Source organism: Passer domesticus, chromosome 16 (assembly GCF_036417665.1).
Source record: "Passer domesticus isolate bPasDom1 chromosome 16, bPasDom1.hap1, whole genome shotgun sequence".
In the NCBI taxonomy this organism is placed as follows: domain Eukaryota; kingdom Metazoa; phylum Chordata; class Aves; order Passeriformes; family Passeridae; genus Passer; species Passer domesticus.
The window spans coordinates 2,273,714-2,284,741 of record NC_087489.1 but is presented as its reverse complement, the minus strand read 5'-3'; the positions used below and the strand labels follow the sequence as shown (position 1 = coordinate 2,284,741).

At 51.6% G+C, this 11,028-nt stretch overlaps 1 protein-coding gene and 1 long non-coding RNA gene across 2 annotated transcripts; both read left to right on the top strand.

Annotated features, from left to right (window-relative positions):
* The first annotated feature begins 1,133 nt into the window (after positions 1-1,133).
* Positions 1,134-3,312, top strand: LOC135282262 (EF-hand calcium-binding domain-containing protein 4B-like). The gene is made up of 3 exons (XM_064391881.1): positions 1,134-1,263; positions 1,828-2,131; positions 2,550-3,312. Exons 1-3 carry the CDS (start codon positions 1,162-1,164, stop codon positions 2,792-2,794), a joined length of 651 nt encoding a protein of 216 aa, XP_064247951.1. The 5' UTR covers positions 1,134-1,161; the 3' UTR covers positions 2,795-3,312.
* Positions 3,313-3,551: 239 nt separating this feature from the next.
* Positions 3,552-5,645, top strand: LOC135282176 (uncharacterized). The gene is made up of 3 exons (XR_010348470.1): positions 3,552-4,505; positions 4,897-5,071; positions 5,382-5,645. It is a non-coding gene; the product is annotated as an uncharacterized LOC135282176 (long non-coding RNA).
* Positions 5,646-11,028: the final 5,383 nt, after the last annotated feature.

Genomic DNA, 11,028 nt, shown 5'->3' with positions numbered 1-11,028 from the left:
CATTTCCCAAGTGGCAGATTCTGAACTCTCCATGCAGACACGTCCCATTGCCTGGATGTTGTCTTTCATTTTATTTTTTTCTAAGCGTTCAGTTAGAGTTTTTCTGAAGTCAAAGGCTTTTGCGGTAGCCCTTTCCCTCTAGGGGTATTGTGTTATATAGGTGGGTGTGTTGACACTGCCCGAGCTGCATTGGAAGGAGTTGGATGCATCCATCAGCTCCACCTTGGGTCCTGTAACTTGAAGCCTTTGGGATCTGGATCAGCCTGGCATCTGATGCTGTTTCTGGGCAGAACCATCTTAAGGCCCTGATTGCTGATCTAGGCCAGACTGCCCTCGGAGGCAGCCCAGAAACAAGAATGTCTCTGCTGCATCATTCCTCATCAAATGTGCCCCGGTGCCTGAAGGGAGTCAAGCAGGGTCCCTGCCACCCTGCACAGTCCCAGGCATTTCTGACTGTGCAAAGAATGCAAGAAACAGGAGCAAGGTATGGGGGGCTCCTCCAGCTGATCAAGTCTTGCCTGGCTTCAGTGCCACAGGATTCTTCTTCCAAGAAGTAAACAGAGGAAAGGCAGGCTGCTCCTGCTTGCCTTGAACCTTCTGCATCTTCCATCAGGTTGTGCTCCAAGCCTCTGTTGCCACTTTGGCTTTTCTTTCTCCAGCTGAAAGTAGGATGGGTGCTGGTAAATCTTAGGGAACTTGCCAGCGATCCCCTGGCTGTAGGGTGCTGCTCCTCCTACGTGGATGTGTAAGATGGGGGAAGGAAATGTCTCTTCCATGCTGACCAAAGCTCCCTGCCTTGGAGCCTGGTTAGTCAGAAGAAAATTGTTGCTCTCCCCTAATGTCTTCATTGCAAGACTTTGTTAGGTTTGTATTCACATTCCCATCTCAATAGGAAGGTAGGGCATGTAGGCAGGAACTGCCTGTTCTTTCAGGGACAAAAGCAGAGTAGGCACATGCTGGGCTGGGACTGCAGGGGAAACAAACAGCCAAGATGTTTAGACAAACCTCATCAGACAGAGCAGTTTTTCCCTGAGGTGGTGCCAGTCCTAAGAGTTTATAAAATGTGATATCATATAGTAATGAGTTGCTTGCTTCCCTTCTAGGCTGATTCTGACTGTGGAGGAAAAGAACCTGTGTCTCAGAACCCTGGAAAAACAGAAGATGGCACTGAACAATCATGTGTCTCAGTGTCAATCTGCTCTTCAGAAGGCCAACCAGCTCTCTTCAAACCGCGCTGGACAACTGCGGGAGCTCAACACGCAGGTAAGCTGTGCAGTGGCATCCTCTCTTCCAGGGACACACAGCATCACCTTTGCCTTGGAGGCCCCAACCTGTTTCCCCTCCCAGCAGCATCCACAGCTGCCCTGTTCTGCCCGGGGCTGCTGCTGCACCCTGTGGCCAAGGCTGGATCTGGTGTCTGCTGCAGAAGATTTCCCCCATCCTCTCCTGGGTCCCATCAGGAGATCTGGCAGGAGAAGCAGCAGCAGACTCCTCTGGAGCTTCTCTGTCCCTCTCTTAGCAGTGTTGTCCCACACAGAGTTGGTGCCTGTGCAGGGCTCTGAGCAATGTGGGGACACAGCCGTGGCTGTGGCAGGCTGGGCAGGGCACTCCCAGCACAGCCAGCACAGCCAGTTCAGAGCTGCAGCCCAAGGATGCCCATTGCCTCCCTTTCCCTGTTTTCTCTCCATTGCTCTCCATTGGAATCCTTGCTTCTGTGCCTTTTGTTTGTTTGCTTGAACTCAATTCTCCCTCATTGCGTCCCCTCTTGCCCACTCTGCTGCCTCAGGAGCAGCCCTGTCCCTGAGGCTCTGTGCATCCATCTTCCAGATCCGGGCCCTGCAGGACGCAGTGCTGCAGATGGAGGCTTCCCAGGCAACTCGAGAGAAGCAGCTGCTGAAGGAGCTGGAGGAGTCTCGAGCAGGAGAACGCTGCTTGAGGGACTCTGTGCATGTGCTGGAGGCTGAGGTGTCTGAGCTGCGTGTGAAGCTCCAGAGCTCTGATGACAAAGCTCTTGCCTTGGCCATACAGTGTAAGGCTCTGGAGCTGGAGCTGAGGAAGACACAGACTGAGAGAGACAACCTCAGAGCCTGCAACATGGAGCTGCAGAAGGAGTTGGAGAAAACTGAGCAAGGTACAGCTTCTCCTCTCCCACTCACTGTCCCACACTGTCTCACCAGCTGAGGAGCTGTAGCTGATGGCTCAGCCCAATTGCCCCAATCTCCAGGCCCTGCCAGAGCCTCCAGGCTATTGGCCTCTCTGGAGCAGGACTGGACAGGCATCCCCTCTCCTTTGTCTCTCTTGGGTTGCTCACTCTGCACAAGGCCAAGAGCAAACACACTTTCCTATCCCTGTGAACCTTGTCTCTTTCATTCCTGCTTTTTTCTCTGGGGGGACATTGCCTTCATTTCTGTCAGCTTTGGAGCCTTTGTGGGCTTAGAGCCTGGCAAACACAGGCAGGTAGAGAAGACAGTGCTGTTGTCTCTGCAGGATGCACATCAGTTTGCCTTTGCTTTGTTTGTCCCCTTCTCCTCTCCCCTTCCCTGCTGCAGAGTGGGTGCAGGCAGAAGCCATGCACATCTCTCGCCAAATTCTCCTGGACAAAGAGGCCACGGAAAGGCAGGAAGAGGCTGTGACTCTTCGTCAGGAGGTGGCATTTCTGAAGAAGAAATTGGAAAACCTGGAGAAGGAAAGGAAGGATGTGCTGGTGAGATTGGCAGATGCTACAATGGGCAATTTCCTGGCTATGTTTGGACCTTGTGTTAATAGTTCTAAGGGGCACCTTTTTCCCCTTTAACTTTTATAATTGCATTCTTCTGAATAAGAAGGGAAAGATGTTGTAGTCATGGCAAAGGCAGTTAATGCTGAGGCTGCTGATTTTCCTCCATGCTGGGCTTCTGTGCCTAAGAAGCTTTAGTTCTCAATGTCCTCACTGTCTCTGTTGACATTGCATGGTTTGGGGAATTGCTGGTGTCCAAGCCCATGTTTGGATTTCTAAATATCGGGAAAGAGAAGGGAGAGTCCCATGTTTGCTGTTGATAGAGAGATGTTTGGCCTTGGCCATCTGAGAGCAGCCAGTGGGGAGAGAAGAGAGGAAAGCCAAGTGCTGATCCCACATCAGGACGTGTGCCTGCAAGGGGACAACTCGTCCTGAGTGGCAGCAGAGAATGACTGACTGATCTGGCCCTTGCTGCTCCCAGAGAGGGCAGTGGGGCTCTCGGGGATGGAGCCATGGAAACTCTGCACAGGAGAGGTGGAAAACCACTCCTGTCAGCCCAGCCCCAGGGAATGAAAGGCTGGGTCTGTTTGCTCTTTCCTTCCTCCCTGATGGAGAGCACATCCTCCTGGCACTGCCTGAATCCTGCTTAGTGTGGACTTGAAATCCTGGCTGCAGTTCTGGCAGCTCCTCCCCAAAGGAGCACTGGAGTGGAGCTGCAAGAGGTCAGGGAAGGGCAGAAAGGAAGCTGGGACGGGCTGAGCCAGCTGGGAAAGATGCAGCATCACCAGGGGGCCCAGCAAAGGTCTGCAGCATCCCGACGGCCAGAGAGAGAGAGAGAGAGAGAGAGAGAGAGAGAGAGGCAGCCTGTGCCTGCCCCTGCAGCAGGAGTCCAGATCTGGTATGAAAAGCAAACTGAGAGAGGGAATGAGTGACCCTTTTTCTCCTTGTTTGGGAGCATGAACGGCAATTGTACCAGCAGCACATGAGACATCCGGAAAAGGAGAATGAAATACATGAACTTGACATGCTAAATCTGGAGAAAATAACACAACAATTGGACAATGAAAAGGTATCCAAGCAAGAAGATTTGGAGCATGGGTCCGCTGCTTTGAAGGAAGGAAGAGGGAGCACTCTGAGTGCTGCACTGACCAAGTGTAAAATTGCCAAAGGGGCTCTGAAGAGTCGCTTGGCATTCCTGAAGGGAAAGACTTGTATCCAGGCAGGCACTGGCATTGATCTTCAGTCCACTGCAACATGCCTGAATTATTCCAGAGATATTTCTCATCAAGAGGTGGGACTCTATACCCCTGTCAGTGTAGGCCTGATTGTTTCCTGCTACACCTGGAATGGCTGCTCCAGCTCTGGAGCTTGCTGTTCAAATCAGCTCCAGGCCAAAAGCTGGGCATGGGCAGCTGCTTCTCCTGTGCCAGTGCAAGGGGAGGAAACGCATGGGGGTTTGGATTGGGTGTGGGAAATAATAGAGTAGATGAGCAGAGTGATGGAGTAAACTGAGCTGAATTTAGCCCAAGAGGGCTGAACAGCAGCTGCACTGCTGGTGCTCTGAGGACACTTCCCAAGATGGATATTTCTGAGGGACAGCTTTTTTGGTGTTTAAAATAAGGGCATCATCTCCTCTCTGAATACCCAGCAGGCTCTTGGAGCACAAGAGGAGCAGCTGTTTTGTGGCTCAGGGACCAGCCTGGACCCTAAGGAGCCAGTTACATCAGCAGAGGAGGAGAAGAGAGAGAGGCCTGAATTATCCACTGTGCCCAGGAGAAGTGGCGAGCAGGTAAATTGGGCTTTCGCTGCCTCTGCAGAGCCTCAGGCTCCTCTGGAACATGGCACGTTAGCCCAGGCAGCGCTTTGGAGACCTCTGCTTGTTCCCTTGCCTCTCCCTGTCCCTGCTGTGGCACACCCCTTTGTTTCTTCTCTCTCTTGTGGCAGCCCATGGCTTTCACAAGGGCACCTTCACTCCACTGCCTCCCTCCCTGGCCCCGTGTCCCTGCACACACACACTGGCCTCTCTTGCACAGCCCCCAGTGAGAGCTTTTTGCCCCCAGGGTTGTCTGGTGCAGTTCAGGGTCTCAGAGTAGGGATCTCCTTGCCTTGATATCCAGAGGTCATTTTGCTCCGTGTTTGCTGAGAGTTTTCTCTGACCCTCTCTCCCATCCAAATTGCAGGTGGAACCTGACAGGAGAATCACAGATTTTAGGAGACTCTTCCTCCCAGACTACTTCATGTTCCCTGTGCACAAGTCTACCCATCAAAATTGGTCGACTTTTGAAACAGAAGAGTCCTCCAGTAGCTCAGGAGAGTAGCAGCCCTCGTGCTGATGCACAGCCTGTGGAGAAGAGGGTCAGTGGCCCAAATGTGTGCTTTGGAAATCAGAGCTGGGTTTCTAAATGCTGTTGGAAGTCTCTCCAATAGACCCGTGATGGCTGAGGGGTGGATGGAGGTGGGAAGGGTTTGCCAGCCTTGAACTGGACTTGTTGATCTTCTGAGCTCTGTTGTGTCTGGGAGCCTGTTCCTTTCCCCTTGCCCAAGGGCAGAGTGTTGCTGAGGGCTGGAGTTGGAGGCTGTGTGTGCCCCAAGAGCCGGTACCGTGGGGCTGCAGGTGCTCCTGGCAGCGTGGGCTTGTCTGAGCCGGGCCTTGTGCCTCTTTCAGGTGTCCCTGCTGCAGTCACAGCTGGCCCGAGACCGACAGCACCACCTGGAGAGCTGTGCAGGGAGCAGGCAGGAGACACAAGGTGCAGAAGGGACCTCCTTGCTTCCTGAACATCTCAGAGAGGAGCCAGCTGGATGCAGTTTTAGACGTAGTCAATAATTTATGTTTAAAGGTGGTATAGTATAGGATAGTATAGGTAATAGTAATTGAACCTTTATACAACTGTGTTCTGTAGGATGAAGGATGTATTGATAGAGAAATAAAGAGTTGATTCTGATCACAATTAAACTAAAAGATCTTTTTCAGGCTTATTTACTGGCCAGTACAGAGACCTGTAACTTCCAGTATAGTGCACTATATCTGAAACAACATTGAAGCAATTCCAGTCAAGTCAGCAAAAACCAATTCTTAAAGATTGATGCTACTCACCCAAACCCATGACCATGGGCAAACCTTTCTCTCAGTCTCAAGGCGTGACCTTGAGGAGCATCCTCACTCCAGGAAGGAACCTGCAGAAGGGACACATGTGCCATGCACCACTTTTGTGAGGGCAGGAGAATCCTGCCATGTGAGGAGCTTGTTCATTTGCCCTTAGGAAACTGCAGCCTGTTTTTTCTCAGAGTCACAGAATCTCAGGCTGGGGGAGGCTGGAGGCACCTCTGGAGGTCACCTTGCCCAGCCCCTGCTCCATCAGGGCCACCCAGAGCCGGCTGCCCAGGATGTGTCCAGGTGGCTTTTCAGTCTCTCCAGGGATGGAGACTCCCCCACCTCCCCAGGCACCTGCACCAGTGCTCGGCCACCCTCCCAGTGCACAAGTGACTCCTGAGCTCGCAGGGCCCCTCCTGTGTGTCACTTTGTGCCCAAGGCCCCTGGAGCTGTCCCTGGCCCTGTCTCCTCTGCAGCCTCTCCCCAGGTTTTTATCCCCAGGGATGAGATGCCCTGAGCCTGCTCTGCTCCAGGCTGGCCAGTGCCAGCTCTCTCAGCCTCTCCTCATGGCACAGATGCTCCAGTCCCTCCATTGCCTTCACGGCCCTGTGCTGGACTCTGTCCAGCCTGTCCCTGTCTCCTGTACTGGGCAGCCCAGCTCTGGGCCCAGCACTCCAGGGCTGGCCTCTCTGCAGTGGAGCAGAGGGAAAGGATCCCCTTCCTCTGCCAGCTGAGACACAGCTCCCAGTGCAGCCCAGGACGCTGTTCTGCACTGCTGCAGGAGCACACTGCTGGCCCATGGGCATCCTGGTGCCCAGCAGAACCCTGCCAAACCTCAGTTTTCCAACTGGGTGGCCCCCAGCAGATACCGGTGCCTGTGGTTCTTCCTTCCCAAGGACAGGACTCGGCACTTGTCATTGAACTGCCACCCTTGTTGAACTGTCCCTCTGGATGGCAGCACTCCTCTCTGGCAGATCAGCCTCTCCTCCTGGTTTGTGGGAGGGCACAGCCTGGCCCCATCACCCAGTTTACTAACAAAGGTGTCAGAAAGGACTGCACTCAGCATTGTCCTTCCAGGGTCCACCGCTAGACTTTGTGCCACTGATCACCAGGGTTCCAAGAAGGTAGATTCTGTGCAAGGAGTCTTTGCTTCTACGTACAGATTCAGAAAGAATTGGCAGGATTTACAACAGGGATTTCAGCTCCATATCTTATGTGGGAAAAAATGGAATGATCCACGCTCCCTCTCACTGGTGGTGGGTAAAGTGATCCTGTTGTTGGTGGCAGTGGATGTCACCTGCACAGGAACTGTGCCAGACTGGAGTGACATACAGTGGGAAGGAGCACTCTGAGGGAGGTAAAAGCTGGTCTGTAGAGATCATTCAAAGACTATTCTTCAAACCATAGAAGCCCCTGTTTTGTGAAGATCAGGAACAACTCCTAGGCAAGGGCTGAAGCTGAAATTCTTTGAGTTCTTTTACCTCCTAGGTCAATTTTTCCATTAATGATAGCAGATTGTTCTGGTTTAAAAGACAGATGCCAAGAAAGCTAGGAATCTTCCTGGAATGGAGAGATAGCCCCCTCCTTCCAAATTAGTGTAACTTGAAATTACAGGGCTTCCAGGCAAAGATATAGGAAGAGGAATAACAGTTCTTTACTAGAATATATACATATGTGTGTGTGTGAAGAAGAGAGAGAAACCAGCAGCACCCCCAAAGCAGCCCCAGACTCTTCCCAGCCGCTCAGCAGCTCTGCCTTTGCTGTAGTTATGGCCTCAGCCGGCAGCGAGCGCGCTGCGCTCCCGGCCAGGCAGAGTGGCTGCAGTGACTCTGCCCTGGCTCCAGGGGGTGCTGCTGGCCCCGCGGCTGCGAGCCCTGAGCCGCCCCAGGGGTTAACGGCAGCCTCGGGGACACAGAGGAGCTGGGGGGCTGCTTTTCCCAGCTTCTCACTGCTCTCTTGCACTATCCTGGCCATGGCAGCTCTGCTGTGGCTCAGCCAAACAGCACCTGGGGCTCCCTCTCTGCAGAGAGACAGCGAATAGCTGGGGTGGTCCCGTTTCCCATGAAGCACCCACGCAGATGGTGAGGGTCTTCTTGGCCATGGCGAGTGTTGAAAAGTTCCATCAGCCAGCAGCTGCTGCAAGCAACGGGCTCACCTAAGGGTGGTAAGGAGAATTCTGAAGCAGTGCCGTGTCCAGCACCAAAAACTGCCCAAACTGCCCTGCTCCTAGCATGGCCAGCTGGTTCTTCCCTCAACAAGCCAGTGCCCAACCCAGCCCTCCCTCCTTGGAAGTTTCCAGTGGAATGAGAGGGTCATTGGTCAGTTCTTTTGCATCTCAATTGCCCCATGGGCAATTCATTCCCCATGGGCGTCAGCTGCCCTCTCCTCGCCACATCTCCCTTTTCAGGAAACAAATGGCAGAAAATTCACCAAAATAACCACCCCAAACACACAACATCTTCCACCCTAAATTTTTTCCCATACCAACATGTTACATCAAACTTTGACTTTTAAACTATATACATCCACATATTATCCTAATTATATACATCCATACATACATGCAGATATGGAAGCAGGCACAGTGTCTTGGCCAGTTCACCCCAAAATAATGGTCCCCTGGACACATCCATTGCATTTACCCATCTTTCTGCATCAACCACCAAGTGCAACCCGGTCCCTGAGCAAAGACAGCCCCACGGATGGGTTTGTCTTTTCTTGAGGCAGAATTAATCCAAACCATCTTTCCTAGCATACCTCTCATGTGCACCACCAGAACCTTGTCACCACCTGCTGTGCACAGGGGTTTGCACTGGGCATCAGCTTGGTTGGTGGAATCTCTGCTATTAACTAACCATGTAGCCCTTGCTAAATGCAGCTCCCACTGCTTCAGGGTCCCATCCCCCCATTGCATTCAATGTTTTTTTGAAGAGTTCATTGCACCACCCTGCTTTCCTGGCAGCTGGTGCATGGTAGGGAATGTGATATACCCACTCCATGCCAGGTTCTCCAGCCCAGGTGTTTATAAGGCTGTCCTTGAGATGAGGCCCATTAGTTAGACTCAATTCTCTCGCAGGCACCATGCCTCCAAAGGACCTGCTTTTCAATGCCCAGGATGCAGTTCTGGGCAGTGGCATGAGACACAGGCTAGGACTCCAACCATCCAGTGGTGGCTTCTACCATGGGGAGCATGGAACACTTGCCTTGGTGGGTTTGAGGCAGTGTCATGTAGTCAATCTGCCAGGCCTCACCATATTTCTGCTTGACCCATGGCCCCCCACACCACAGAGGCTTCACCCGCTCAGCTTGTTTGATGGCAGCTCACGTCTCACAATCCTGGGTAACCTGGGAGATGCTGTCCATGCTTAGATCCACCCCTGGGTCTCGTGCCCACCTATAGCAGGTGTCTCTGCCCTGATGGCCTGAGGCATCATGGGCCCATGGAGCTGTGAGCAACTGTCCCTTGTGTTGCCAATCCAAACCTATCTGTAACACCTGGATTTCTGCAGCCTCATCCACCTGTTCGTTCTTTCAGTGCTCCTCATGAGCCCAACTCTTGGGCATGTGGGCACCCACATGACAGGCTTGCACAGGCAGCTTATCTTCCCGAGTGGCAATGTCTTGCCATTTGTCTGTAGCCCAAATTGCTTTTCCCTTATGCTGCCATTTGGCCTTTTTCCACCTTTCCAGCCAGGAAAGGCCTCCACAGACCATTGTCTACCATCCATGAGTCAGGGTAGAGAGAGAGTTCTGGCCACTTCTCTCCCTCAGCAATGTTCAGGGCCAACTGGATGGCTTTGAGTTCAGCAAGTTGGCTCGATCCACCTTCTCCTTCAGCAGCTTCTGCAAGCTGTCACGGGGGGCTCCATTCAGCTGCTTTGCACTTTCAGTTCATCCTTACAATGCGACAGGAACTGTCAGTGGAAAGAGCGTGGCTTGTTTCTCCTTGTGGTAGTTGGCTGTAAGGTGGAGCTTCCTCAACACCTGTTCCTGCTCCTTTTTTTCCAGTAGACCAAAGTTCTCACCTTCAGGCCAATTCATAATTATCTCCAAGATGCCAGAGCAGTTTGTGTATTACTGGCGTGCTGTGTGATGAAGGCAATAATTTGCTCCATGTGGCATTGGTGGTATGGTGGCTAGAGGGAAGCTTTCCTTTAAACATCCACCCCTGTAGTTGTGTTCACGGCTCCCAGAATGAGGGAAGAGGTGAATCTGACTCCATATTTCTTAGAAGGCTGATTTATTATATTATGATATTATATTACATTAAAAATTCTATACTAAATCTCTACTAAACTATAGCGAGAAAGGATACATCAGAAAGCTAGGAAAGGAGTGGAATGAATAATAAAATCTCGTGACAGATAGAGAGTCCAACCATGACTGGTCACTAAGTAAAAACAATTCACATGAGACCAATCAAAGATGGAAGCATTGCTGGTCTTTGCTGCTGCCTAGTGTGTCGCTGTGCCGAAGGAAAGGGCGCTGGGCTGGCAACGGCGACTCCCTGTGGTGATCTTGGCAGCAGCTTTGGTCTGGTGTCCTGAGCCACACTCATCAGAGGCACTCTCCTGTTACAAACTAGAAGCATATCCTTCAGTGTAATGGGGGGGTTCTAAAGGTAAGCTTAGAATTGCCGCTCAACACCGCTCATTTGCATTTATAAATGCCATTTCCTCTAAAATATCTTCTCTTGCATTCTCTTTCTTAACTTGGATTTTGATAACTCTAGTTAACCTTTCCACAAATTTCAAAAAAGGCTCTGATGGTGGCTGTTTGATTTTACTGTATGGCTTGAGAGGGCCTTCAGGAGGAAGGGTAAAGAAGGCTTTTTCAGCCTTCTTTACCCTTCTGTTTTTGGTTTTTTTTTAATACTCTCTTGAGGGCTTCAAGAGGAATTGCTGCAGCTTGGGTTGGGGCCAAAGACCATTGACCCTCCCCAGAGAGATGCTCAATGGTAATTGGCATACCACTGGTATCCTTTGCTGTGTTTGGATCTGCATGCAATTCTGGGAGAGCTTCTTTCAGTAGTTGTTTCCGTGCCATTTCCCATAATTTGAATTCTGTAGAAGTCATGAGGCATGAAAAAAGCTGTTTTAAATCATGTGGCACTACTACAGTTTTACTCAGTTCTGCATTTAAAAGGCCACGGAAGTATGGGCTATGCGGGCCATGCTCTTTGTGGGCTTTGCAGATCTCTTTTATCATTTCTCCACCAAAA

Bases quoted from the DNA above. Each gene is read 5' to 3' on its own strand.
- LOC135282262 (XM_064391881.1), top strand. From the start codon at position 1,162: ATGGCACTGAACAATCATGTGTCTCAGTGTCAATCTGCTCTTCAGAAG. The intron at 1,264-1,827 runs GTAAGCTGTGCA...TCCATCTTCCAG, and splicing joins TGCGGGAGCTCAACACGCAG to ATCCGGGCCCTGCAGGACGC. The intron at 2,132-2,549 runs GTACAGCTTCTC...TCCCTGCTGCAG, and splicing joins GTTGGAGAAAACTGAGCAAG to AGTGGGTGCAGGCAGAAGCC.